Consider the following 27054-nt stretch of genomic DNA (forward strand, 5'->3'; position numbering starts at 1 on the left):
CTCTGGCCTCCAATGACATCTGCACTTATGTGCACATAGCCAAGCACAGACACATACACTTTTAGACAGCAAATCTGCACGCATGCGCGCGAGCACACACACACACACACACACACACACACACACACACACACACACACACACGGTGAGCACGTTGGAATGACCATGCCTCATATGGACTTTGCATTCATCTCTCTGCTGCTTTTTTTTTTTTAATAGCCCTTTCAATCTGGCCTCCACTCTGAAACCAGAGCACTCTAAAATGAAAATCCCCTGCATCAACTTCTGAATGCTCTTAAATGCCTCTTGTACTACTAAGACTTGGTCTCAGACTATCTTCTCATACTTTAAACTTGCAGTTATTACTGCCCTAGCAGTAAAAACTAAAGTATACTGAAACTTGCTGTTTGCCAAACACCACTCTAAAGATATACATCCTCAGGTACTTAGCCCTAATCTTTAAAATTATCCCTGTTGTGCCTGCTTTTGTATGGGGAAAAAGAGGCAGGTAGAAGTACCCGGAGCAATCAGGAAGTAAATGGTCAGGACAAGGCGTCCACCAATACTTTGAAAGCTTCCTTTGTATCTATTATACTGTGTAGTTCTATTACCAGTTGTAATAGTTCCTCAAGTAATCTCTTTTACTTTTCTCCAAATCATCACTCTCCATATCTCCCTGGTTAGAAATCCCTCAGGTCACAGGTTAAAGATCTGGACACCCCACCCCTCAAAGCCTTCTCAGAATATTTCCTAACTTGTTTGGAATCTCCTGTCCTGTTTTCTCACAGTTGTCTGAATAGCTTACCATAGACCCTGTTCTGCTACATTTCTGCCTTCAAGGATAAACTCCACTTATGCACAAACATCACCATGTCAGGCCGGTGCCTTACTGCACCCCTGGCACCTGTCATGAGCCCTGCTATGCTAGGACTGCAATGGGTACTTTTACATGACACCAGCACCATGAAGCACACTGAAGACCACTCCCTTTCACAAGCAATATGTCGCTTCTTGAAGAATCTTTCACATAAGCCACACATCTTAACTTTCATGTTTATTGTTATGATTTATATAAAATAATGTCCTTCCCCTGCATATTTTCAAAAAGTAGTTTATATATTTGTGACCTTTGCATCGACTTTCACAAGCTTAGCACTTAAGAGGTAATTACTGTGGCTTCCTGTTTCACCACGTGATCTCTCCCTTCTGCATATGCTCCCACATGCCACCATGATGTCATATAGCCAAAGGGGCCTTCACCAAAGGCCAAACTGATGGGCCTCTTGATTCTGGACTTTCAGCTGCCAAAACTGCGCTAACTCAACCTTTCCCTTATAAAAAACTCTGAAGTGATGCTGGTTTACTAACAGCGCTCAGTAGTACTGAATTGTTTATGCTGAAGCTCTGCAACCATTTAATACAGAACACAACTGAAAATTAATAAGAGAAATAACTAATCAAGAGCTTAAAAGACTTATCTAGCCAAAGCCAAATTCTAATTTAGTATCAGGCTCCTCACTAATTAAATATTCAACCCAATTTTCCAACTATCCTACCCCTCCTATTCTAGTCAAGGCAGGACTGCTTCCCCCAGGCACACACTATGACCTGCTTCCCAGACGCTTTGGACTCCCTTCCCATCCGACACCACTGGGTTCGTTTTCCTTCCCCTGACTCTTTTATCTATCAAATCTGGCTGAGTCTCAGGTCTAGCTCTAATCTAACCTCAAAATGTCCAGATCTCATCCCCTCGCTCGTCAGTTTTAGGGATCTTGTAGGCATTCAGTTAGTTAGTTAGTTAGTTAGTTAGTTAGTTAGCTAGTTAGTTAGTGGCTCCCGTATATGCAACAAGAACATATGTTTATTTCTTGAGTTTCAGAATCACTCCTTAGGAATCTGAGCAATCCCTGAGGTACATTGAGGCTGGGATTCCCAAGAGGGGTTAAGCAGATATAAATAGGAATAAAGATATAATCGAGAGTTGTTAAGTTCTTGCTAACTAGAAGAAACCTGATAACTGCATCATAATCAGCCCTCAGTCATCTATCTCTCCCCGCTAATAGGAGAAAACAGTATAGAGAACTGGTAGGTGAGTCCAAATGTCCTTCAAGGTGTCAAGATAACCTGTACTTATACTAAGCACAATGTAATTGCCTGCAATTTGCTGCAACATCACAAAGCCACTACAAATTAACTACACAGCTCCTTTCTTTCAGGGCCCAGTGCCTGCCCAGCTTATAACTGCATTTGACAAATGTCTGTATGATTTTTCATCTGTGATACAAAACAAATATAAAGTTATACGTAACGGATAGTTCTGTTTAATCTGCTGGTTTATATCTTTCCTATTACCAAGGCAGTTCATTTTTTAGGCATCAAAGATCATTTGCAATAGCCCTTTTTTATGTCAGTGAAGTGCCTTTATAAATACAAAACACTAGTAAGAGTTCGAAAGATTTCTTTTTAAAAAAATTCCTGTTATGATCTACTTTTACTATAATTCCAAAGTTGATAAAAAGTCTAACTCTTCCCACAGACCAGAGCCCTAGACTGTGGCTACTCTCCACAGTTTAGCGAGTTTCCACAACTCTCTCTGGTAACACCCCTCTCATGTGGGTCAATCTGCTTTTAATAACACACACACACAGCTGAAATACTAACACTTAGCTTTCTACTAATTTGTGAGTTGTTTCAGATCTGCACAGAGACAGAGCATGTATACATACGTGCTTTGTCATGCACACATGCACATGTATGTCCTGCCTTTTTGTGTCCCTGACTAGCTTGGCTGCTCCTGTCTCTTCCCAGTGTCCTTTCTCAAAAATCTAAGTTTCTCTACTAAGGTCTCACTATGTAGCTCTGGCTGTCCTAGAACTTGCTATGAAGACTAAGTTAGTCTCCAGTTCCCAGAGATCTGCCTGCCTCAGCCTCCCTAGCGGGCATGCAGCCCGCTGCCTAGATTCTGTCTTCATACCTGGCAGAAGCTACAGTTTTGTTTTGTTTTGTTTTCCCCCAAGAGGGTATTCAAAATGCCTATACTTATCTCTAGAAAAATTTTCAAATATTTTCAGTAAACTAATGGCAACAACCTTGCTACTAAAAAATTCCCCGGCATCTAGCGTTTTGGCTGATTCTGCTAAAAAACCCCACCCCTTAAGGGGGAATTTAAGTAAAAACACTGCCAGCTTCCAGTTCCCTTAGGCAAATTTCCAGCCCTAGCACAAGGCCATGAGGTTAAACATTTCTCAATGACGCAGGCTCCCTCAGAAGGAGGAACAAGAAAAAGAGAAAAAAAAATAAAAACTTATTCTTCCCAGTGCAATAAATCAAGATAGCAGTCAAGGCCTTTGAGAGAGAGAGAGAGAGAGAGAGAGAGAGAGAGAGAGAGAGAGAGAGAGAAGCTAACTTAAACTATACTACCAAGATCCATAGTGCAAATCCAGAAATGAAATGAGAGCTATAGTGTGGGACTTAAGGTAACTGCAGAGCAGTGGTGGCGGGCACGCCTCTAGGTTCCCTAACTTTCAGAGTATTAACACAGTGTAAGTATGCAGGCACTATGTAAAACATACGCCACTAGAACACACAAAGCAGTGACTGTCGGTAGTTGTAGGGTGAGGAACAGTCACGACGAAGTGAATCACTGTTCAGGAGCAGAACGTACAGCTGGGAAAGCCGAGGGAACCTGAGTTCTCAGCTTCCCAAGGAAAGACGTAAGCAGCTCGACCACAGAGGACGAAACCATCTGATGGGCTGATAAGGTTCCTAGGCTTTTGGCTGCCTTCAAACAGATAACAGGATGAAATAAGATCAAATCTGTTCCCCAGGAACTGACTCACAGACTACAGATCTTTAAAAGTCAGAAAATAAAGATAGTCCAAGAAATGCCAATTATACAAACATCATAACATGTGTACATTGTTTTACTTTTCAAAATGCTTTCTATTCATCAGTCCTAAAATAAAATTATTACAAAAGGCCTACATGCTAGAACCTAGAGATACAGCAACAAGATCCCTCCTCTGTTTGCAAGAATGTGCTTGCTATATACAGTGAGGCCAGCTAAGGATGCACTTAGTCAAGTACTTTATGGTGGTTAAGAACCAACTACTAAAAAAGCACAGGGAAGGTGACGCTCAGCAGTTGGGAGCCCTGGCTGCTCTTCCAGAGAACACAGGCTCAGTTCCAAGCACCTGTATTGTAACTCTCACTACCGGCTGTAACTCTGGTTCCAGGGTACTCTGACACCTTCATCTGGCTTCTGAGAGGACTGCATATATAGTGCACAGGTATCTGTGCAGCCCAAACACTAATACACATAAAATAAAAATGAGGAAAAAATAAAGAGCACAAGGAAAGAGCCCCTCACAGCTGTGTGGGAGGAGGGCACACAGTACACATTCAAAGGAGAAGGCCGAGAGATTAAATACATACATAAAATAGTTAAATCCCACCGTAAACCTAAGAACTCTGGGTAGGGTAGTCAAATGGTTAAACTGGTATTTAGGAAGCGTATGCTGGCCTGGTGCAGCACCTCATGCCTATCACCACAGCACTTCAGAGGTCCAGTAGGAGGACTGCTATAAAGTCCAAGCCGCTAGAGGTTAAGAAATTAGTTTTGCCGGGTGTAGTGGAGCATGACTTTATTCCTAGCTTAAACTCAGGAGGCAGAGGCAGGTGGATCTCTGTGAGTTCGAGACCAGCCTGGTCTACATAGTGAGTTCCAGGACAGCCGGGGCTATGTAGTGAACTTCTGTCTCAAACAAACAACGAAGAAAAGGACGGACAGATGGACAGACTTTACCTCTAATGAATAAACATGGGGGCTACAGAGAGAGCTTAGCAGTTCAGAGTTCTTGCTGGTCTTATAGAGGGCTGCTTTGGGTTTTTTGTTTTTGTTTGTTTGGTTTTTATTCACATATCTGCTGACAGGGGATCTGACACCTTCCTCCAGCTTGCTCAGGAACAAGGCACACATGTGGTTCATATACATACACGCAACTAAAAATCATATAAAATAAAAATAATTAAAAGAATAACAATTTTAAAAACAAAACACTGGCTGGTCATATGACCCAGCAGGTAAATAAAGGCACTGGCAGCTAAGACTAAACCTGCATTTGATCACTGGAACCTACATGGCAGAAGCAGAGAAATGCCTCTCCCAAGCTGCCTTGGGACACACACACACACACACACACACACACAGCCTTAAACAAAGGCACACAAACAAAACAAAGAATAGGAGGTGAGGGAGGGACTCTTGACAGCTGAATAAAGGACAGATTGGAGTTGGGTTCTAGGTAGAAGCAACCAATTAGAAGGCTACTGAAGCTAAAAAGTCAAAGTGAGACTGATCTGGGGCAGTGAGACATCGAGAAAAGGTCAAAGAGTGGATTCTGTGTGAAGAGCACGGGAAAGGAGAGGAATCAAAGATGACTCCTGCCACTCTTGGTAGGCAATTGGTACTACGTTAGGGACTACCAACTTCAGGGCAGTCACAGGAATGGTGACATCAGCTTTAAATGCACGTGAATCATCTAGGTGTCCAGTGGAAAAGCAGTAGGTAAGCTGAATTACAGGCCAGGCCAGGACCACAGACATAGATACATACACCACCTGGTAAAGTGGCATTTGAAGCCACAAGCTAAGAAGAGTCTGGTGAGAGGGAATATGTAGGCTAGGGCTGTCTATACTGCTAATGCTCTGGTCTGACGAAGATCGGGAAACTCACAGGACTCAGGAGACTTCCCCGCAGCTTTCCGGGTTGTATAATCAGTATACAACTGCTGGGAGAGAGGGGACCCTCTGGTAAAACTGCTGCTACAATTTGTGCAGGGGACTAATGGTAAAACTTTCATGAGTTGCCTGTCACCCATGTGCCTGCAAATGACCCCCTCATTCATGCTCCTATAAGTAGTCCCAGCACGTTCACTGTTCAACGAGCTGGACTTGTAGGGGATAGTTTCTTTAGTTTGTCACTGCTTGTGTTGGACAAGCAGAAATAGACTCCCCAGGAAACGTAATACTGCAAGGGTCAAGGCCTGGACCAAGGATACACTTTGAGAATGAACCATGGCCAATCATGATAGGAAAACAGTTACTGTAGAGAGGATATCCTAGAGTTTAGCTGTCTAGCACTTGAGCCCCTTCTATTAGTAGAAATTTCAATGCCAAGAGAAACCCTCTTCCTTCTACAGACAAAGATTTCCACTCTCTGGGTTCCCTGACCTCTAAGCTCACAAGTGAATAATACAAGCCCAGATGACCAGATTCTCCCATTGAGGACTTGGAATATAAAGAAATTATACAAAAGTGAAAAATATAATAGGAACTGCTTGCAGCAGTGGTGCCGCAAGCAGCAGGGCAGAGACAAACCTGGCTCAGCTGTCAGTTCCTGCTCAGGGCCTGAGCTTGGTTAACAAGGTGTGGTTTACTAGTTTTCCAGTCAATTCCCCTCATGCTTAGTTTTTCAGCTGAGTATAGAACAAAGGGAGAGCACTGGCAGTGTGTCAGGTAAGACTGAGACTGAAAGGTCTCAAGGGGATTATCTGCTGACACACAGCATTTCCTCACAAAGGTTGTCCTCAGGAAGGAACGATGCTCACTGAAGTGACCAAGGCTCCAATGACACTCACACCAAAGCCAAAAGACACATGGAGACCACAGACACACATCTGCATCTGTCTGCCCGACTTCTTCAAGCTTGGTATAAAGAGGCACCAGAACCTTGGACACTAGCATCCAGAAACACATAGCCAGGCACCTTACCATCACCTTCTCTGGTCACTCCTCATGGACTTTATCATCAGCTAAAAGGGCCTCAAGTTCAGAAGCAACTTTCTGTCTGGCCATGAGAACCACTGTGGGAATGAGAAGTCAAGAGCTTTGAAAAGAAGAGGATTTCTCAACTTCATTCCTTTGGGATATGTCACAGCCAGGAAGACAGAAATCGGAAAAAGCAGCTTTCACAAGCTGCCAGACCCACGTCGATCCCAAGGGATAGTTAGCCAGTGAGGTTTTAAGGAGCTGATGTAATGTTGGCAGAGGCTAACATTTTATGGTTGAGCATGTAGCCTCTTGATATTTAGCTCTGGGGCTAGAAGGGATAACATCCTCAAAAGCCAAGAAACTCATACCCGTAACACCACTCCACAACAATCCACATTTAAGAGTAATTTGTAAACTTGAACTGATCCATCTTTTCATGATTAGTTTACAAAGGCTTTTGTTAAACTAAAATTTTCTAAATCTTACTTTATGTAACTCTTGTGCTATGAAGAGAAATTTCTAAAGAACTTCCAAAGGACAAAGAAAATTTAGAGAGCTTAAAGTAACAAAAGAATTAAAAGAAAGGGAGGTTTTATAATGAGTACAACCTCTCTGTGGCACACTAATCCACAGCCAGAACAGCGAGTTAAAGCTGTCTACGTTCTGATGAAAACAGCTTTTGAAACAGTCTAAGTCAGAAGTTTCCAAGAGCCCCACGTACCTCACAGAAACTGTCGACTTTAACCTGAGCAGCACCCTGCCATGCAGGAGGGAGCCATCAGCAGACTTAGAGCAGAACTGGACATAAACACTCTTGGTTTGAACATGAATTGTGCAGCTTCCAAAAGAACATATCACTCGAAACTGTTAAGTACTTAATATGCCACAATGATCTCCCAAGGCCTGGACAAATATAAGTATATCAAAAAAAGAAACTTTAAAAAAAAAAAGGCCTCTAAAACAGAGTTCCTCTTGACTCTACTAAAAATTAAAGGCACACACCATCCCTCTTCAATGGAAAGAAATCCATTAAAGCCCCAATCAAAACACAAACTACTCCTGAGCACACACACACACTACCTTCTTAGGGATGTAACAGTCAACTCTTAGTCCAACTCCAACCTGAGAGGAAGCTAATGATGCAAACAAACACAATCACTGTGTAGATATAGATCTTCACAATCTCACAAAAACCAAGAATCCTGCTTCTTAAATCGAATTAAAAGTTAATGTTTTCTGTTTAATGATCCTCTCAATTATATGAAGGAACTAACAAGTCCTTTTTAATAGGACAATTTATATTGGTCATTGGGGGAGTGTTATTCTATAGGAACTGTTGGGTTAGAAACCTGACTTTCTTCTTCCCAATTTCTACACTATTTCATGTTCAATCTGTTCATTCATAATATACATTTACACAGTGTTTAATCCTAGCAGATTGTTAAAACAGTTAAAACTCACTATGACAGACAGCAAGAAGACCGGAGTTCAAATCCCTAACGCCCATGTAAAAGCCAAGCACAGCCGCACCATGAGAGCTTCCTGTTGCAAAAATAAAGCAGAAACAGGGTGTGGTGACACACACCTTACGAGCAGAAGAATGTGGATCTCTGAGTTTGAGGTCTATATAAGGAGTAAAGGCTACTTGGTGAGACCCTGTCTCAAAAAGAAGGGCAGAGGTAGATAGCGAGAGAGGAAGATACCCAGATGCCTCCTGTGCTTTCTAATGTTTATAGTTAAATAGAAACAAGCAACACCCAGGCAGTGGTGATGCACACCTTTAATCCCAGCACTCAGGAAGGCAGGAGCAGGCACATCTGTGAGTTCAAGTTAAGCCTGATCTACAGAGTGAGTTCCAGGACAGTCTGGGCTACACAAAGAAACCCTATCTTGAAAAAACAAACAAAAAATATATAAGAAACAAGTATCTCATAAATGGGGGGCGGGGAAATGGCTCAGCAGGTATGAGCTCTTCCAGGGTACCCAGGTTCAAGTTCCAGGAACCACATGGTGGCTCACTATCATCTGTAATATAATCCCAGGAGATCTAAGGCCCTCCTCTGGCCTCCTCAGGCTCCACGCACACATATGGTACACATGTATACATGCAAGCAAGACACCCATACACATACATTAAAAATAAATCTTTTAAGAAAAATCTCATAAACATTAGTCTTACAGTATGTGCACAATGAAGAAACAGAAAGTGTGAGGAGAGGGTGAAGAGGCATGGCTTGAGACCTGCAGGGCAAGCAGGAGGAATACAGCAGGTCAGAAATCGAGTGAAGGGAGAGGAAGCCTGGGAAGCAAGGGGAGAGAGGGCAGGAGGGACACCAGGTGGGCGGGACAGAGGCCACACACCAGCACACCCACTGTGTCAGAACACTAACATTGCAGACTAGAAACTATTCATGTTTTTATTCTTGTTTGTTCTTTTCAAGACAGGATTTCTCTGTATAGCCCTGGCTGTCCTGAAACTCGCGGTGTAGACAGGGTTGGCCTCAAACTTGGAGATCTCCCTGCTTCTGCCTCCCAGGTGCTACAATTATAGGTGTGGTGATCCAGTTTAAAATTTTATTCCAAACCAACCAGAATATAATCCATATGCATGTGGAAAATCACATTTTTCCCTCTAGGTTCTCAAAATGCCTTTCATATAATATTCAGTATGGTTTAAATTCCATGAAAAATGGACGGTTATTTCTGACCCTCCCTTGGGGTAGGCAGTAACTCAGTTGTGATGAAGCATCTCAGAGCCTTCTGAGGTAAAAAGGAAGAAGCTGGAAGCACCTTCTCAACCAACCTTCACACAGGCACTGTGTTTGGGTTCACACACCAGCACTAACTCACCAAACAGCACCACCCTCACCTGTATAGTAAAAAGTTATTACAGGTGAGCGTCTAAGCGAGGGTCACAGTTGGTTGTATACCCACTGATTCCCAAGCAAGTTCAAACATAGAAAAAAGACTTGTCCCTTGGCAGAAAGGAGGGCTGGAACAACAGATTTACAAAGAAAAAGTTGGAAGATCTCTGTTTATTAACAGGTGTGTGTGTGTGTGTGTGTGTGTGTGTGTGTGTGTGTGTGTGTGTGTCGTGGAGGAGTCACAGGAACCTAAAAGAAGACAGGTGGGTTACACACCAGGATAATGGAGCCAAAAGAGCCCAGATGATCAGATTTGTCTAGCAAGAGCTTCCATAAAATGATGTAAAGGATTTGGAGTTTGTTCTAAAGGAAAAGACACTTTGTTTAGAGGTAAGAGCACCAGGATAGACCCTTAGCTCCGTCTTACCTCCCAGGTGTGTGGCACTGGGCAGGTTTCATACCCACTTTGTCCCTCAACTCCCTCTTCTGTACAACAGCATAATAAAGGAAGAAGCTGGAAGCAGTGAGCTCAAATGGCTGCTGTGAGGACTAGAGAGCTATGGAAGCTGGAGCACAGGCCCACAATGTGTGAGTGTGGTTTATAAGAAGAAGGACATATTTGGTCTTCATCCCCACTCCTGGCACTGAGCTACTAATTAATGGGAGCTTGGCATTTCCTAAGCAGTAAGAGCAACCAAGGCACAGGCAGTTTTTGTGAATCACAGCAAGCCTGTTCTGTGAGTGCAGGCTGGCACAGTACTTAGGAAGGAGTCAGATCCAACCACACAGTTAAAGACTGGAACCAGAGTTCTCCCTGTGTCAGAGAGGAACCAGGTTCATAGTATACCAACAGCCTGCTGGGTGTGGTGGCACACATCAGTAATCTTAACACTTGCAAAGCTGAGGCAGGAGGATCATGAACTGGAGACCACTGTGGTTTATGCTTTGAGGGGAAAGGAGGGGGGAATCACCTATAGCCAGTGATTTAATTAATTGTACCTACATAGGACGCCTCTATAAACATTCACAAATTAATGACAGGGTCAGAGAGCCCCCAGGCTGGCAAACACATGGAGATGCTGAGGGGTGAAGCCATGGACTCCCATACACAGCTCATGCCTTGTCCTGTATTGTATACCTTTTCCTTCAGCTGCTTTTAAATTATAGTCTTTTAAATGAACATAACTGTGTAGGTAAAGGGCCTTCCTTAATTCCATGGACCATTCTAGCAAATGATCCAAGCTGCACAGAGGACTGTGGAAACCTCTGATTTACAGCCAAGTCATGCAGAGACTGGGTACACACTGTAACCCTACTACTCATGACTGAGGCTCGTGGGACTAAGCTCTGTGCTCATGGAGTCTGCAGCTGACTCCATTGGTGTCAGAAAACCAGGTGACTAGTTGTTGTAGGAAGAGAGGACCAAGGACCCTCAATGTATTGTCAGGTGTTTAGTAGCAGAATACAGACAGGTGAGCTTTTCCTTCCCACACATGGCAAACCCCACTTAGGCACCAGCTACCACAGTTTCACAGACTTTGCTAAGACTCCTAACAAAATGCACTTAAATTCTAGAATGTGCTTCTTGTGTTTTAGGGCTGTGTTTGCTTACTGTGTTTTCCTATTTGGTGTCTATTTCAGAAGAGCTGTTTTTAACCCATCAAACCTATGAGGAAAACAACAGAAATAAGATGTGTGCCTAACATTCACCCCTTAAGTACTAAACTCAACCCCCAGCACCAGGGCAAAGGAAAACAGAGCCATCTGCCATGTGGCTGAGTCACCTTGGGCTTGGACACAAAGGTACTTAAGAACTGAGAGGGAGGGCAGGTGGAGGGTGGGAGGAGGGAGGCGGTCAGAGATGGTCCTTGTCAGAGATCCCTTCTAGAACCTCTCGCAAACTGTGGCGTGTTTTCTGTAACATTTATTTAGACAGCCTACTTCTTGGCAAGAGATTGGGGTGAGAGCCAGAGGCAATGTAGGTGGGAAAGAAGTTCCCACACTTGGCCTTGTTTTTAACATTACCCAGCAGTGCAACCCATGCCCTTTCTTCACTAGAAATTTGAACAAACCTCCTGTGCCCAGATTAACTGAGGCAACCACCTCCATTTGTTATACCAACAGGATATTCAGAAACCTGCACACAAGAGGCAAAGAATGCAACAAAATAGCCTAAACAAAACAAAACCTAACAAACAAAAAATAGAGTGACTGCACCCACTCTGGATTCCAACAGACAGCAGCACAGCCGTGCGAGGCCAGAGTTTGAAGGCATAGACTGACACCCCAGCCTCCCTGCAACTCGGGGAAGAAACTCAGCCCACTGGCCTGACTTTTCCTTGGTTTAGGTTCCTAAGGACTGAGTGAGTACTCCTACCTAAAGGTCACTTTAAACTTGCAATTATACAGTCTTATACATTTTGGAAAACAACTTTATTGAACTTTAGATGAACCCACCCACATTGCAGCTCATGGCCATATGCACACAGCCACGTAACTGCAGGACAGTCAAGACAGCAGCTAACTCTCAGAACCTTTCGTTTCATCGGGCCTTGAATTGTGTTTTCCTTCCACTTGCTACCCAAAAAACTTGCACAATTTTTCCTCCAATTTTTGTTCTTTTGAAATGGGTCTCACTATGTTAGCTACACTGTTCCTGGTCACCTGCTTCAGCCTCCCAAGTAGTTGAGACTACAGTCACATGTAGAACAAAACTAGCTGTCACAGAATTTAAAACTAGGCTAACTTAACACACCGCACAATTCATCAAGTGTCATACGCATCACACACCTTCATTACCCAGTCAGTAGTCACTCCCCAGCCAATCAGCCTCCTCCTCCTCAGGGCTTGGCTACCGCTCAACTAGCCTATGCAAACAGCTTTGATGCATTCTGAACATTCCATATAAACACAATCACACCGCGACTCCTTTTGTGCCTATCTTTGTTCACTTGGCACACTATCTTTTTTTTTTAAAGCTTTATTTATTTCATGTGCACGAGTGATTTGCCTGCATGTATGTCTGCATCAGAGTGTGCACGGGCGGTGTCCCAGAAAATTAGATGACAGAGTTGAAATTGGGAGTTAAAGACAGCTGTGAGCTGCTCCATGAGTTCTGGGAATAGAACCTGGGTCCTCTGCAAGAACCACAAGTCTGCCTAACAGCTGAGCCATGACTCCAGTCTGGCATAGCATCCTTGAGGCTCACTGATTGTGTAGGGCGTGTCAGCACTTCATTCCTTCTCATGGCTAACCGTCTACTACACCGTCATAGCACACTTTAGTTTTTTACATACAATGGTCAGTTGAGTTGTTTCCACTTTTGGATATATGATTAACTGCCAAGAACTTTTCTTAAACATTTATGTATTTGTGAGTGTGAGCTTGAATACATGAGTGTGTAGTACATGTGTGAAGGTCAAAGAACAACTCCTGGGAGTCAGTTCTCCCCTTCCACCATGTGGGATCAAACTCGGGTCATAAGGGCCTGTCAGCATGCACCTTTATCCACTGAACCATCTTGCCAGACCTGCAGGGAATACTTGTATACAAGTTTTTGCACAGACAATGTTTTGACTTTCTTAGGATGAGAGTAGAAATGCTAGGTCATATGGACTATGTTTTAATTTTTTTGAAAAGCTGCCAAACTGTCTGCATTTTGAAAACTAAACTTTTTATTTTGAGCTAATTATAGATCTACACATGCCTGTAAGAATAGGGAAATCCACACATCTCTCACAAGTTTTCTATAAATCACACATTACAGAGCCACATACAGTACTGTAACCAATTAGAGTGACAGTCAGACAATGCCTGCCTGCTTCACTGCCTGGCCTCCTACAGATGGTGTAGAATTATACCCTCACCATCCTCAGACTCTGACAACCACAATCTCATCTTACTTCTAAGTTTTGCCAAGCCTAGTGGTATTGGCTTTAATCCTGTCATGGGAGATGGAGGCAGGCAGATCACTACGAGTGCAAGGCCAGCCTCCAAATAACAACAGAACCAAGCTAAGTTTATACAAATATCATACAATATGTAACTTCCATGCTGTAACTGTCTTGGGAATTATTTATAGGGACTTTTCCCCACAATATATCATTCATTTTTAAGAGCATGAAGCACTATTTCAGTCAGTATTTTTTGGTTTTTATCAAGACGGGGGTTTCTTTATGTAGCCCTGTCTGTCCTGGAACTTGCTCAATAGACCAGGCTGGTCTGGAACTCAGAGATCTGCCTGCCTCTGCCTCCAAAGTGTTGGAATTAAAGGCATGTGCCACCACTCAGATCCACAGTCAGCTTTTTTTTTTAAAAAATAAAATAAAAAATCGTGTATGCCTGTGCATGCTCATGCCTATATGTGTGTATACCCACAGATGCTAGAAAAGGGCACTGTAGACCTGGAGTTGTCCTATTTGGGTGCTAGGAACCAGACTCAGGTCCTCTACAAAAGCAACAAGTCTCTTAAACATCTAGCTACCTCTCCAGTCCCATCACAGCCTACATTTAAAAAAAAGTGGGGGATATGACTTGGTGATTAAGAGCACTGGCTGCTCTTACAAAGGACTTGGGTTCAATTCCTAGCACCCATACAGTGACTCACAATCATCTGTAACTACAGATCTAATGTCTTCTGGCCTCCATAGGCACCAGGCACATGTGATGCAGAGACACACATGCTGGCCAAACCCCCATTTAAATATAAAATTATAATTAAAAATATTTATTTTTAATTTATTTATATATGCAGGTATCCACAGAAGCCAAAGGCATTGGATTCCCAGGAAATGGAACTGGGTGTGTGCACTTAGTTAAATCTGGTTCCTTACATTTTATACAGCATTTATGATGTGTTAGTAACCTGTGAATTGTTAACTTGTTCATTGTTATTGCTAGTATTCTAGTTTGGATTATTACCTGCTAACAACCATTTGGATGGTTTCCAGTTGGAGTCCTTAGAAACTAAATAGTTATGGATTTTCAGCACAAATGTGCATTTTTATCTCTTTTGTGTAAGATCAAGAGATTCGATTGCTGGGCAATATACTAAACATCACCAATATTGTACTGACTTACCTTCCTAGTCCATTATGAGCCATATTCCATACTGTGCCTCCCCCTGCTTCACATTTTCATACACTTGTAATTAACAGTTTTTCTCATTTTAACTATTCTAGTAGGTGTGTATTGGTTTCTTTTTGTTGACCAATAACATTTAGGGACTTTCAGGAGATGATTGTTACCCTTTTTTTCTTTTCTTTTTTTTTTTTTTGACAGTCTCACCACAAATGTGGAGACAGAGATCTGCTGCCTCTGTCCACACCAGCCCAGCATCACATATACTGAAGTACTACATTCAGAGGTTCTATCCTTGCTTTCCTGAGTTTTGAGCATTCTTTATAACTGAATGTGTGACAAGTGACTGTAATTCTATCATTTAAAAGGAAGATCAGAAGGCCAAGATCCTCCATCACAGTGAGTTCAAGGCCAGCCTGGGCTACATGAGACCATGAGTGTAGACCCACTCCCCATCTCCTTACACCCCAACCCCCACCCCCCAAGAAAAAGAAAGAAGGAAGGAAGTTAATGTACTTTTCAATTAATGTACATTTCAATTCTTTGTTTTAGTCCCCATTATTCTGTACAAAGAACAGACAAACAACCTGAGAACAGCTTTCTGGCAAAGAGCACATAGATTAAGGTTTTCAAACTTGCCAGGCAGTGGTGGGCACGCCTGTAATCCCAGCACTCTGGGAGGCAGAGGCAGGTGGATTTCTAAGTTCGAGGCCAGCCTGGTCTACAGAGTGAGTCCAGAGAAACCCTGTCTCGAAAAAACAAAAACAAACAAAAAAATCAACAAACAAACAAACAAAAAAACAAAAACAAAAAAAAGATTTTCAAACTTGGCCTGGCGAGATGGCTCAGCAGTTATGAGCACTGACTACTCTTCTTCACTATAGTGAAGTACTCATATAAATAAAATAAATAAATCTTAAAAAAAAAATTCATAGGCAGGGGATGTGGTCAGTGTCTGTCCCCAGAACTGATTTTCAAGCTCACAGGCAGGGGGCGTGGTCAGTGTCTGTCCCCAGAGCTGCATCCTTGGGCTTGGTTCCCTACAATCCCCGCACTCAGAGAGTTGATACGGCAGGAGATCAGGTCATCTGAGGCTACTGAAGAAACCGTGCCTCATGGAGGGGTAAAGATTTTCAAAGAACAACACTTATTTTGGAAATTGACTTTTAATAATTAAAGTATATTATACTAATGTCATTTTATGCTTAAAGAAGCTGCATTATGATTGCCCATCAACATTTTAAAATATAACTTGATATATTTTCAGCTTACAAAGCCTTCTGAAAGATTCAGTCAAATGAGTGTGGTTAGTGTGCAGAGGAAAGACCCAGAGCTCTGCCAAGAACACGGCCTAACACAAACACTGCAGAGACAAATTTCAATAAATCTTAGAAAATAGAAACAAAGGCAAAATGTAAAAGGGATTTATACAAACAAGTCGGTGGGAACACGGCCTGTGAGATGGCATGCCCTGTATCACGGAATGTTTGCTCAGGGCAGTGCATGACTTCACTCACCCATCCTAAACCCACGGCGCAGGCTAGCGAGACATCATGCTTTCTAGCCACTTCCTCCTCGTTTAGTCACCTACACGTGCACAGAGACATGAAAGTTTATATGAGATTTATGTGAACAGAAATGTTCACCATAGAAAATCAGAAAGATACAAGAAACACAAAGGCTCAAAAAAGAAAATCTCTAAGTTCAACTTTCTGAAAGATCTGTTAGTTTTTGGTGGACAGCCTCTCAGCCAGCAAACCCACCAGCCTACACTCCTTCCTTTCCTTCCTTCCTTCCTTCCTTCCTTCCTTCCTTCCTTCCTTCCTTCCTTCCTTCCTTCCTTCCTTCCTTCCTTCTTTCTTCCCTCCCCCCCTCCTTCTTTCTTCCCTCCCTCCCTCCTTCCTTTCTTCCTTCCTTCCAAGTCACAGTCTCATATAGCTCAGGCTAACCTCTATCTTACCATGTTGCTACAGAAGATAACCCTGAACTTGTGATCCTTCTGACTGCCTCCACTAGTAACTGAATTAGAGGCTTCTACCCCTCTCCCCCCCAGGGCTGGGGACTGAACCCAGGTTTCTTCCATGATAGGCAAGCACTCTAAACTACCTCTCCAGCCTCTATTATTTTAGAATAGACAAAACCACGGAAAACATTTTTCTATATTTTGAATATACTTGTTAAAAAAACAAGTATTTTTGTATTTTTTAATTTCCTTAAAACAATTTCTTGAGGCCGGGCAGTGGTGGTGCACGCCTGTAATCCCAGCACTCTGGGAGGCAGAGACAGGCAGATTTCTGAGTTCGAGGCCAGCCTGGTCTACAGAGTGAGTTCCAGGACAACCAGGGCTATACAGAGAAACTCTGTCTCGAACCCCGCCCCCCCCAAAAAAAATTCTTAAAAGTATTTTAAGACTAAAGAAAATAATATTTTAAAAATGTATGAGTTGTCAAATAGCAAGGGAGCTGTAGTGAGTTATCAGAAAACCCAGGAAGAAACCTTTTCAAATTATTATAGTTGTGTGTGTATACGTGCATGAGATAAGCAGGCACATACATCACTGCACACATGTAGCAGTCAGAGGACAGCTTGTGGAGTCAGTCCTCTCCTCCTACCATCATGTGGGCTCTATGGATCCAACTCAGGATCCAAACTTGCTCAGCAAGTGCCTTTGACTACTGAGTCATCTCTCCAGCCCAAGAATTAAAACTTATACCCATTAAATAAAATTTAAAATCCCCCACACATGGCATTTTCTGTGTGTTAGGAACTGTGAGAAGCAACACTTTACATATATTAACAGTCCCCAGGGACAGGCAATGCTGCATTACTAGTTTATGAAGGAGATAACAGGAACAGAAGCCAAGAAATACCCATCGCAGCCAGCTTACAGCCAGAAACTGGGCCACCCTCTACTCCCACTCCCACCCCCACCACAAGTGCTGGGGCCTGAACACGGAGGAGGGCTGCTCGCTAGGAAGGCAAACCCTGCACATTGCAGCCCCAGTCTGTGCTCTGCATGCTGGGAAAGCAAGCAGTGCACACTGCTCTCTGGCAATGTTCTTCCCCCTTTTTTTATACTGGGGACTTCAAAGAGCGTTTGTTTTGCAGGTTATATCTATCAGTATTTCATCTTGCTAGAAAAGTTAGAGAAAGCACTCTAACTTTTCACATCTAATTAGCTTTTCACATTTAATTCTGCATTTATTCTTCTGAAGAACTCCATCATGTAGCTTTAGAAAAATGCATTTTATATTCATGAGGCCATAGCACTAAAAAACAAAAGGTAAACTACATTTCAGAATTTATATAAACATTTTGATCTTGCACCCTTTGAAAAAGCTCAGGACATTAAAGCATCCTCAACCACATCCTGAAAGTCACTACACTACTCTTTAGTCTCAGTTGGGGCCTGTCACACCACACAATGATTTAACGGCATGCTCTGACAGTCATAAAAATCAAGGTAAGATACCAGCCTAGGTGTCCGTCAGCAGATGACCAGATAAGAAGCACGTGATTATATTTACATACACAACGAAGGCATTTTACTTGGCTATAAAGGACAACCAAATTGGACTGAGGCGCTGAGAAGATAAAATGTTTGCCTGCAAGCATGAGCACCTTTAGAAGCCCAGCCAGTAAAAAGCTGCGACTACAATCCGTGATGTGATGTGGAGGCAGAGACAGGAGAAGCCCCATAGGGCGAGCTCCGGGGAGTACGAGACCTTATTCCAAAAGCAAAACCAAAAACAAGCAAGAAAGGAAGACACCCACTGCCAACCTCTGCCTCCACACATATAAACAAATACATCTCTTTCTCCTCCCCACGTCCCTCCCTCCCCCTTCTCTCTCTCTCTCTCTCTCTCTCTCTCTCTCTCTCTCTCTCTCACACACACACACACACACACACACAGTCACACACACACACACACACACAGACACCAGAATTATGTCATTACCAGGTAAACAGATGGAATAGAATATCACCATGCTAAGTGAAATAGCCCCAGACTCTTAAAAAACAAAACAAGAGCCACCATAATTTCTCTCATACACAGCATCTAGACGTAAGTATGTGCATGACGTAAGAGGACACCAACTATGGGGAGACAAAGGATTCCAGAGGGAGGGGGGACAGCAAGGCAATTAGGGAGATAATCATGTTTCCTCTGGATGCACAATCTAGATGTAACGCACATATGCACATATATGACATGATAGCAGAAGTGGAGCTATTTGGAGGAAGGAAGGAACCCAGAGGCATGGGGGGAGGGAGCAAATATGAATAAAGTCAGTATTTTGATACTGAATAAAAATATGATAATAAACCAATTATTTTGTATATCGACTAAAAACATTAATAAAAAAGGAACCTCTCGCTCTACAAAAAGCCACATTCTGAGGAGCATACTTATTTGTCTATAAGACACTGCAATTTTTTATTATCATTTATTAAAGATCATCATACACTAACTATATCCAACAGTCACATACACAGAGCAGGGGTTTGAGGACCAGCCCCCCATTCGGTATCACATTCTGCAAGACAGTCACATCAAGAAACTGATAAATAAGTCATGAGTCTGTCAAATGATAAATGGTGTGAAGAAAATGATGCAAGATTTTACAGTTCTTGTCCAGAGAAGGGCTTACTGAGAAACCAATGCTTAAGCAAAGCTCTCCAGGGAGGACACCATGTGCAAGTGAGCGGTGCTCCACTTCGGAGTATCAAGTTGAGAGATTCGCACAGAGCTGAGGCGGCAGCAGCACTGAGCCAGCCGCATGCTTGTGCAAAATGAACGAGGGAGAGGAGTAGCGGGAAGCTGGAGGACAGGGCACTGCTCTAAGAGGGTCTCTTCAGCACAGCCTGCAGATGAGAGCCACCAGCAGGTTCTGAGAGGGTGTCATCTGACTTTAAGTGGACCTTGAAAGTAACTAAAAATCTAACAACTTGGGTTTATATAAGGACTGTTTTGTTGGAGTTTTAAAATTACATTTTTATTTATTTATTACCATTTCATGAATGTTAAAGACAAAGGACAACTTGTGGGACTCAGTTCTCTCCTTCTAACATGTGGGTCCCAAAGTTCAAAGTCAAGTCATTATGCTTAATGGCTGGTTCCCTTACCTACTAGCCCACAATGTTTTGGTCTTTTGTGTGAGAAGGTTTCACACTGTAGCTCAGGCTGGCCTAGAACTATGTAGACTAGGCTAGGTCTGAACTTGGGAAGCCTCCTCCTTTGGCCTCCAAATAGTGGGATTTACATCACTAGAACGTAGAGATGTGCTCCATCTCTTACTATGTGTCTTCATGCTTTTGAGTTTCAAGTTTCCTCTATAGATGTGAAGCAAGATCATAGTGATTACACAGGAGAACTATATATTATGGTAGTAAATATTTTTCACTATTGCATCTCTCTTCATCAGTTAATTTTTTCTTGTATAACCCTTCTAGGCTCACTCAGCTGCTACCAGGTACTCAGTGACTGCATGCCATGAAGCAGGCCCCAGACACTGTGAGCTCAGCCCAACACTGCCCTTCAGCTTCAGAAGTACAAGGCAAAGAAAGTTGGGTTTTGAGTGTTAGTGGCAGCACAAGGCCTTTAGTATTTTTCCTTGTTATTAAAAAGAAAACTTTTAAAATAATTCCTGTGGTATTCATAAATGTGAGGCTCTAAAAAAGCAAGACTACCGGTATACGGCTCATCTTTGTTGAATTTGGCATTGTTTTAATGAGGCTAAAATTGTGGTTCAGAGTCTTGAAAGCCTGCTTCATCCAGAGAAACAAAAGAGGCAGGAGAAGTAAAAGAGGCATTTAGATTCCTTTGATCTGGATCTTAACTCTGAGGGCCTAGATAAACCAGCGAGCCAGACAGAGGGCAGGGAATATAAGCAGCACACTAAGGACCGCTGTCCGTCTGTCTGCTACCTGTCTCGTGAGATCATCACCCAGGCCAAAGAAGACGGGAAGATGGAGGGTGGAGAGAGTGGCAGGTCTGTGGCACTGTGACCTGACTTTCTAGGGGTGGGATGCTGGCACCCAGACATCAGAGTTTTTATCTCCTCTGGTCCTCCTCCCCTCCTTTCCTCTTTTGAAACAGGATCTCTCTATCTAGTCTTGAGTCCTGGAACTCACTATCTCAGGCTAGCCTCAAACTTCCAAAGATCCACCTGCCTCTAGCTCTCCAGTGCTGGTATTAAAGGCCTGTGCCACCAAGCCCTGCTTTTACCTTCTCTCTTAACCCCACCATCTCTGCGGGTTCATATCCAGCCTCATATACTGGAGATCTCCAGTGTTTCTTTGTAAATATCTTGAAGCAGAAAGAACATTGGGAAGACAGTGAGGGCACAAATTCTCCTCCCATCTCTATAACAAATTAATTACATGGCTTCAGGAAATAAACTAACCCCAAAGGCCAATTTCCTCTTTTCAAAAGAAAAAGAGGACAAGGAAATACCCAGGGTTTCCTTCAAGCTCTACAGTTCCTTAAAACAAAATCAGGATGTTTTGAAGCCCACAGTGCTGGGAACACCCAGAGACTAAAAGCAGGTGACACAGGTCCTGATGTTCTCATCTGTTCTCTATACTTTCAAGTAGCAACAGGGGTCGGGGGTGCCCTAAAAAAGTACCATGTACCAAAATGGGCGCGGTTCAATTTGCTACTGTCCCTGTGCCTTGGCACTCTTTCCCAGCTTTCCTTGAAGTGACTGCTATCCCCCCATTCTGCACATTCTGCTTTAAAATGAACAATGCAGGGGGAAACTGCCATGATCAAGGATCAAGAAGTCAAAGAAATATTTACAAATTAAGTCCAAAGATATCAAAAAATAAGAAAGTTAACCAACAAAGGAGAAAGTTTTTTAATTAATGAATTTCTTCAACAGGCAATATCCAAGTGTGTAAAACATAAAAAGATCCAAAAGAACATTAAGAGCAAGCTTGTCTCTGCAGCTCAACCAATAAGTGTGCTCACGCAGGTATGCCCTGCTTCTTAGGATGAGCAGTAGGATCCATGGGTTTGGGTCAAAGTGTAAAACCCTACTGCATACTTATGGCATCCCTATCCACCCTCCTGCATTTATGGCACAGTTTCAGAATAAGCTCAAAAGAAACCTCAGTTGCTTTGTAGAACACAGAATCTCTTCTGCTTCGGCCACCTAGTCTGTCATGTTCTTTCCCTGAACTAGCCTATGCATGGGCAAGTGTGAGGCCTCTGGGGACACACACATGTGCATAAGCAACAGGAGAAAAAGAGCCACTGAGTCCTTAACTGGAGCCCAGCATGATCAGGCATGTGCCATGGGGCCAAGGCAGACCTGGGAGCTGTCCCAATCCATTCTGTCATGGAAGTCTGTCTTACTTCCTCATGGAGAAATGAACTGATAGAGTGTTACTGGCTGGAAAAAGGTAGAGGGCTGCCTGCTTGGGGCCACACACACACCATCTCTCAGGCTTGAGCCCTAGCACACCCCCATTCTGAAAGACACCAGTCAATGCTGTGGCCCTATCTTAGTTATTCCCTTAGAGCCAGCTTCAGAAATTCTACAATGTCCATTCGAGTCATTTTCTAATTGTGACAGTCCAGACAGATTCCTATGGCAGTGCACAAACTCAAGTTGTGGCTTGACTGGAACACTAAGGTCCATATAAAAACACACATCCTCACAAACAGGGCACACTACAAATTCAGTGAAGCAAAAGAATGTCAACTTTGAAAACCACAAAGCTCTGGATAATGATCAGCTAAAACAAAGGATGATGGTCACTGGATTCATTTATTTATGGAAGAAAAGATTACAAAATAATTTTATAAAAAATCTTAAAGGTTTTGCATATTAGTCAGGAGAACTAAGTCAAACAAAATTCCATCATTCTGTAGAAAATAAATTAGTGTCTATCTTGTGTCACCGCAGGAATCCACATACAGCTGAGAGATTTGCTCTCAAGAAACGAGTAAGTGGAGGCCATCCAGAGATGACAGTGGCACACAACTGCCTATGACAGCAGCTCCTGCACGCACACTGACACAGCCACACAGAGGCATATACCCACAGTTAAAAATAAACCTCTTTCAAAGAAGCTACTAAGGACCTAAACTGGAAGCCTCGTGTAAGTGATACCTGGTGTGTACTGAGGCCACAGGAATGACAGGAGGGAGAGGGATCCTACTGAGACAGGTTTCACAGAAAGAAAGGCAGCACTCTGGCAGGGTGCAGGAGGGAGACCTTCACAGACTCTCAATAATGTCCTGCCAAAGACCCCAAGCTCTCAATGCTGAGCGGAAACTGCTGCTGAGCACAACGTAACACAAACTATTATATCCAATACCTTAAAATGTTGCATCTTCAACTCTTTATGAAGGGCTTAGTTATTTTATGATGTGAATGGCATGTCTCTGAGGTACAGATTTACATAGTGCTTGGCTTGTAACAAGGTTCACTGTTTATGGACATTTTATAGCAGATTCTTTCCAGTTCCTATCCAAATGGTGACTGCATTACTGCTACAATGGGCTTGAGGCTATGGCACTCCAGAACAGAACAGTAAAGTTTCCCAAACCCATCTGTGGTGGCTAATATTAAACATTTGCTGTTTTTATCATTTTCCTAGCATAAGTAATGGGAAAGTCATCCCTGAAAGCAGTTTCTCTGCTTTTATGAACACAGCAAAAAGACAAAGTCCATTTCTCTCATCTTGTTGGTCAACCTTGGTCCTACCTGTATCCACAGCCTGTCAATTCACCCACATTTGTCTTACACACTGCTGTCCTTTGAAAGTTTAATGAAGTGGCTGGTGTGACAGATGGGTGACCAGTCCTGCCCAACACATGCTGTAGGAAAACCTACTCAGAGGTAGAAGAAACCTTTGTCTTACACTGTGAAATGTTATTGTCTACAAATAAAAATGATCAAAAAGAAAGAGTTCAAATATTTAAATCTGCCCCTTGAAGTAAAATATGCACTTGACAACACAGCAGGAAACTGGAATACAGACAGGAAGAACCGAGTCAGTTTAACTGGGAGCTAAACAACAAGACACCTCATCAAAGGCAGATGGGAAACACTCAGGTAAGCACACTGTTTGGAACACAGAGCTCCAGATCTGTGGGAGCAGAAGGGAAAGAGAACCTGGAATGCACAGCACTTAACAGCAGAAAACCTCACGCGATAAATGACTGGTTGTGGCTGTTTGTAAAGCAGGAAGAAGAGAACGGTAGTGGAGCCTTCTTCCCTGCCCCTTCCTGTCCACAGGCAACCTGCACTGTCTTCAGCGGCTGTGTCCCTGGGCCTGACAACTCTCTTAGCACTCCCCAGGGAGAATGGAGACCACCAGGCCAGTGACTGCATCAGCCCCACCAAAGAGTTCCATTCTCCTCTGCACAGGGCCCGGGAACGGGGCAGAGGGTACAAATGCCGCTTGTATGCATCTGTCAGAAAACACTACAGATTACAGTTTAGAAGAAGTCTAAAAATAAGAAGGGAACATTTTCTATTTTTAGATATCTGACTTACAAATTTTAAAAACACCAAAAGTAAAAGAAACCTTTTTTTTTTTTTAAAAAAAAAAAAGCTCTCTGGCATTTTTAAATGCTTTAAGAGAAGTTTTGAATTAGAAAACTATTTTTAGAGATAGAATTTCAAAAATCCTGCATGCTTTCTGTTAACCGCTTCCCTATCTGTAAAATTTAACCCCAATCCTGTGCTTTATCAAGAGCGGTCCCACAGATGCTTAAAGATGAGGTGGAAAGGCTTTCCAGAGAAGAGGAAGAGCAGTGGAGGCGCCCACAAAGGACACGTTCACAGTGACATGAAAAGAGCAGGTTACAATTGAGACAGACCGCATAAAGCAGCCAAAGCGATGTGATTATCTTTCTCTCAAAGCAGTACCAAATGGTGATAAAACAGTTAAAGAAAACCGAATAGGTCTCCTCGCTGAGTACTCTTCAGTGAGCATCCAACTCAGAGCTATGTGTGAATAACTAGAAAATGCAACTAAAGAAAAAATTAAAAACAATAAAAACTTGAAAATGAAATAGTTACAAGATAATTTATGTTTAAGCTTCTCATCTCAGCCCAGTGCTAACACAAATGTGTTCACCCATCTAAAGACGCCTGTGGCAAGTGAGCTTCACAGGAAATAAGGGAATTACCTGACTGCACAGCCATCATTAGCATCTCAGGCTCCAGCAGAGTCATATCGGAGTCTTCACAGAAACAGATCACAAATACAAAAAGTCCAAGTCACAGGGAAAGTCTAAAAAGGTCACAGCAAGCTTTACAAATTCAGTCTCATGCCTGCACGCTGAGGAGAATGTGAGACCTCGCTGTTCGTCTCCGGGAACACATCAACTCTCCACCCTCCAGGCAAGTCAAGATGGCCCAGAGTTGAGTGAGTGCAGACAGGAAGCCCAGCGCTCCAGAGAAGACCTGAGGTTCGTGGTTAGAGCAGTGGCTCCTCCCCTCCTGTCCTCTCTAGGGGGAGGGGAGGGGCACAGAAAGACTTAGGAAGACAAATCAAACTGCTTCCCACTCTTAAAAATGGGAAGATGGTTTTATTCAAACTCTACTAGAAGGAACCCTGGGGCTAACGCAGTTTCGGACAACAAAGCAAACAATCCAAACTCAATCTCATGAAAGAAACACTCGGAGATCAGACACCATCAACATACAATACAAATAAACACACATTCAGCATAACTTTGCTGAGGATTCCAACAGCCTTTCATACACGGTATTTATAGGCAACAGCTAAGAAAACTGATTATTTAACTACAGTTTAACTGTTTCCCCACCCCCTCTCCAATTAAAAAATGTTTCTGTTAACAAAAGCCAGAGCTGTAATCTGTTTCTCACATCTGCCATTCGTCCTAAAGAGCCCCTCACTGTCCATGGGGGGGGGGGGAGACATGCTAGCTGTGGATAGACAGAATGCCACAGGTAACCTTCCTAAAGTTCTCTATGACCATGCTGGATGTATGGCACACATGGGGAAGAGTTCCTTTTCTAATAAACCTCAACCTTTTCTACAACAAGGAGCAGCCCTTCCAAATGAGAATGGACAAGGGCATTTTGCTTTCCCTGGGGAGAAAAAAAAAACCCAAACCTAAGATCCTTTTCAATTACAGATAGAAATTATTTCATTTGCCCCAATAAAGGTCGTTTATCCCTTTTGCAGTGTTTTTTTTTTCCTTAAATAACTGATAAAATGATACAATAAAATGATATTAAGATGCTTCTGGTCAATTTGATGGTTTTTTTTTTTTTTAAGATTCATTTATTTATTATAAGTAAGTACACTGTAGCTGTCCTCAGACACTCCAGAAAAGAGCGTCAGAGCTTGTTACAGATGGTTGTGAACCACCATGTGGTTGCTGGGACTTGAACTCAGGACCTTCAGAAGAGCAGTCAGTGCTCTTAACCGCTGAGCCATCTCTCCAGCCCCCTTGATGGACTTTTAATAAATATCCAAAAACAAGGAAGCTGTTGGGCTGTTATCTAGGATCCCTGACTCCTTCTGGCGAAGTGCACTAAGGCAATCTCGCCCTGTGGACGCCTTGATGCCTACAAAGTCAAAGCAGGGGTGCAGGAAGGCCCCGGGGAACTTTCAAAAGAACAGTTTCACAAAGAGGGCAAGGCACAAAAGAATAGGCAATGCAGATTTGATGCAGGGAGGTTCTTTCTTTCTCACTCCGAGAACACGGTGTTTAAGAGCTCTATATAGAGCTGAGGGAATGACTCAACAGGCAGTGGAGTGGCAGCCAGTGTGGGCGCACGCTGCTTTGGAGGCAGCAGCATTCTCACGGCCCCCTTCTGGCAACCAAGCTCCAACTGTCATATGAAAAATGAGTGAATTTCAACTGGGACTGTTTAAGAGTCTGGTCAGAGGTTAGTAACGTTGGGAGAAGCATCCCTGAAAGGCCGAGTCATCCCTTTGACCCTCTGGAGCTGTACAATATGCCATGAGGTGTTGGTCTGTCTTGTTTCCTTCATACGAAGCAAGTTCTCACGCATAGTTCTGTACTTGGAGGAAATTACAAATTACAAGATTTCTGCATAAAGACTGAGAGAAGGGCACAATGGATGCCACACGGCCTCAGGAGACTTGGACAATAATACTGGGAACAGCAAGCTTCAGCTGATCTCACTTATTTACAGCAAATCCTACTCATAAGGAATTTGGGACAAAAGGAACACAAGAAAGAAAAGCTGTTTTAAAAAACATAAATCTAAAAGGTGATTTTTTTTTTTAAATCCCAGAAAGTAAGATAGATATCTGCCTAGCAGTTGGATTTTGCTTTTATTGTGGTGGCTGCTCTCATGTGTCAGCATGACAACATCT

General features: G+C 42.9%; 1 protein-coding gene across 2 annotated transcripts in view; it reads right to left on the minus strand.

Moving 5' to 3' along the window:
• Mrtfa (myocardin related transcription factor A) overlaps positions 1 to 25137 on the minus strand; it is a 92408-nt gene extending 67271 nt beyond the window's left edge. For both annotated transcript variants that reach the window (XM_052161252.1, XM_052161251.1), the window contains exon 1: positions 24866 to 25137. In XM_052161252.1, coding sequence (XP_052017212.1) covers positions 24866 to 24911 — 46 coding nt within the window. In that variant the 5' untranslated portion in view covers positions 24912 to 25137. The remainder of the gene's footprint in view (positions 1 to 24865) is intronic.
• Positions 25138 to 27054: the final 1917 nt, after the last annotated feature.

This window comes from Apodemus sylvaticus, chromosome 17 (genome assembly GCF_947179515.1).
Source record: "Apodemus sylvaticus chromosome 17, mApoSyl1.1, whole genome shotgun sequence".
NCBI classification, from domain to species: domain Eukaryota; kingdom Metazoa; phylum Chordata; class Mammalia; order Rodentia; family Muridae; genus Apodemus; species Apodemus sylvaticus.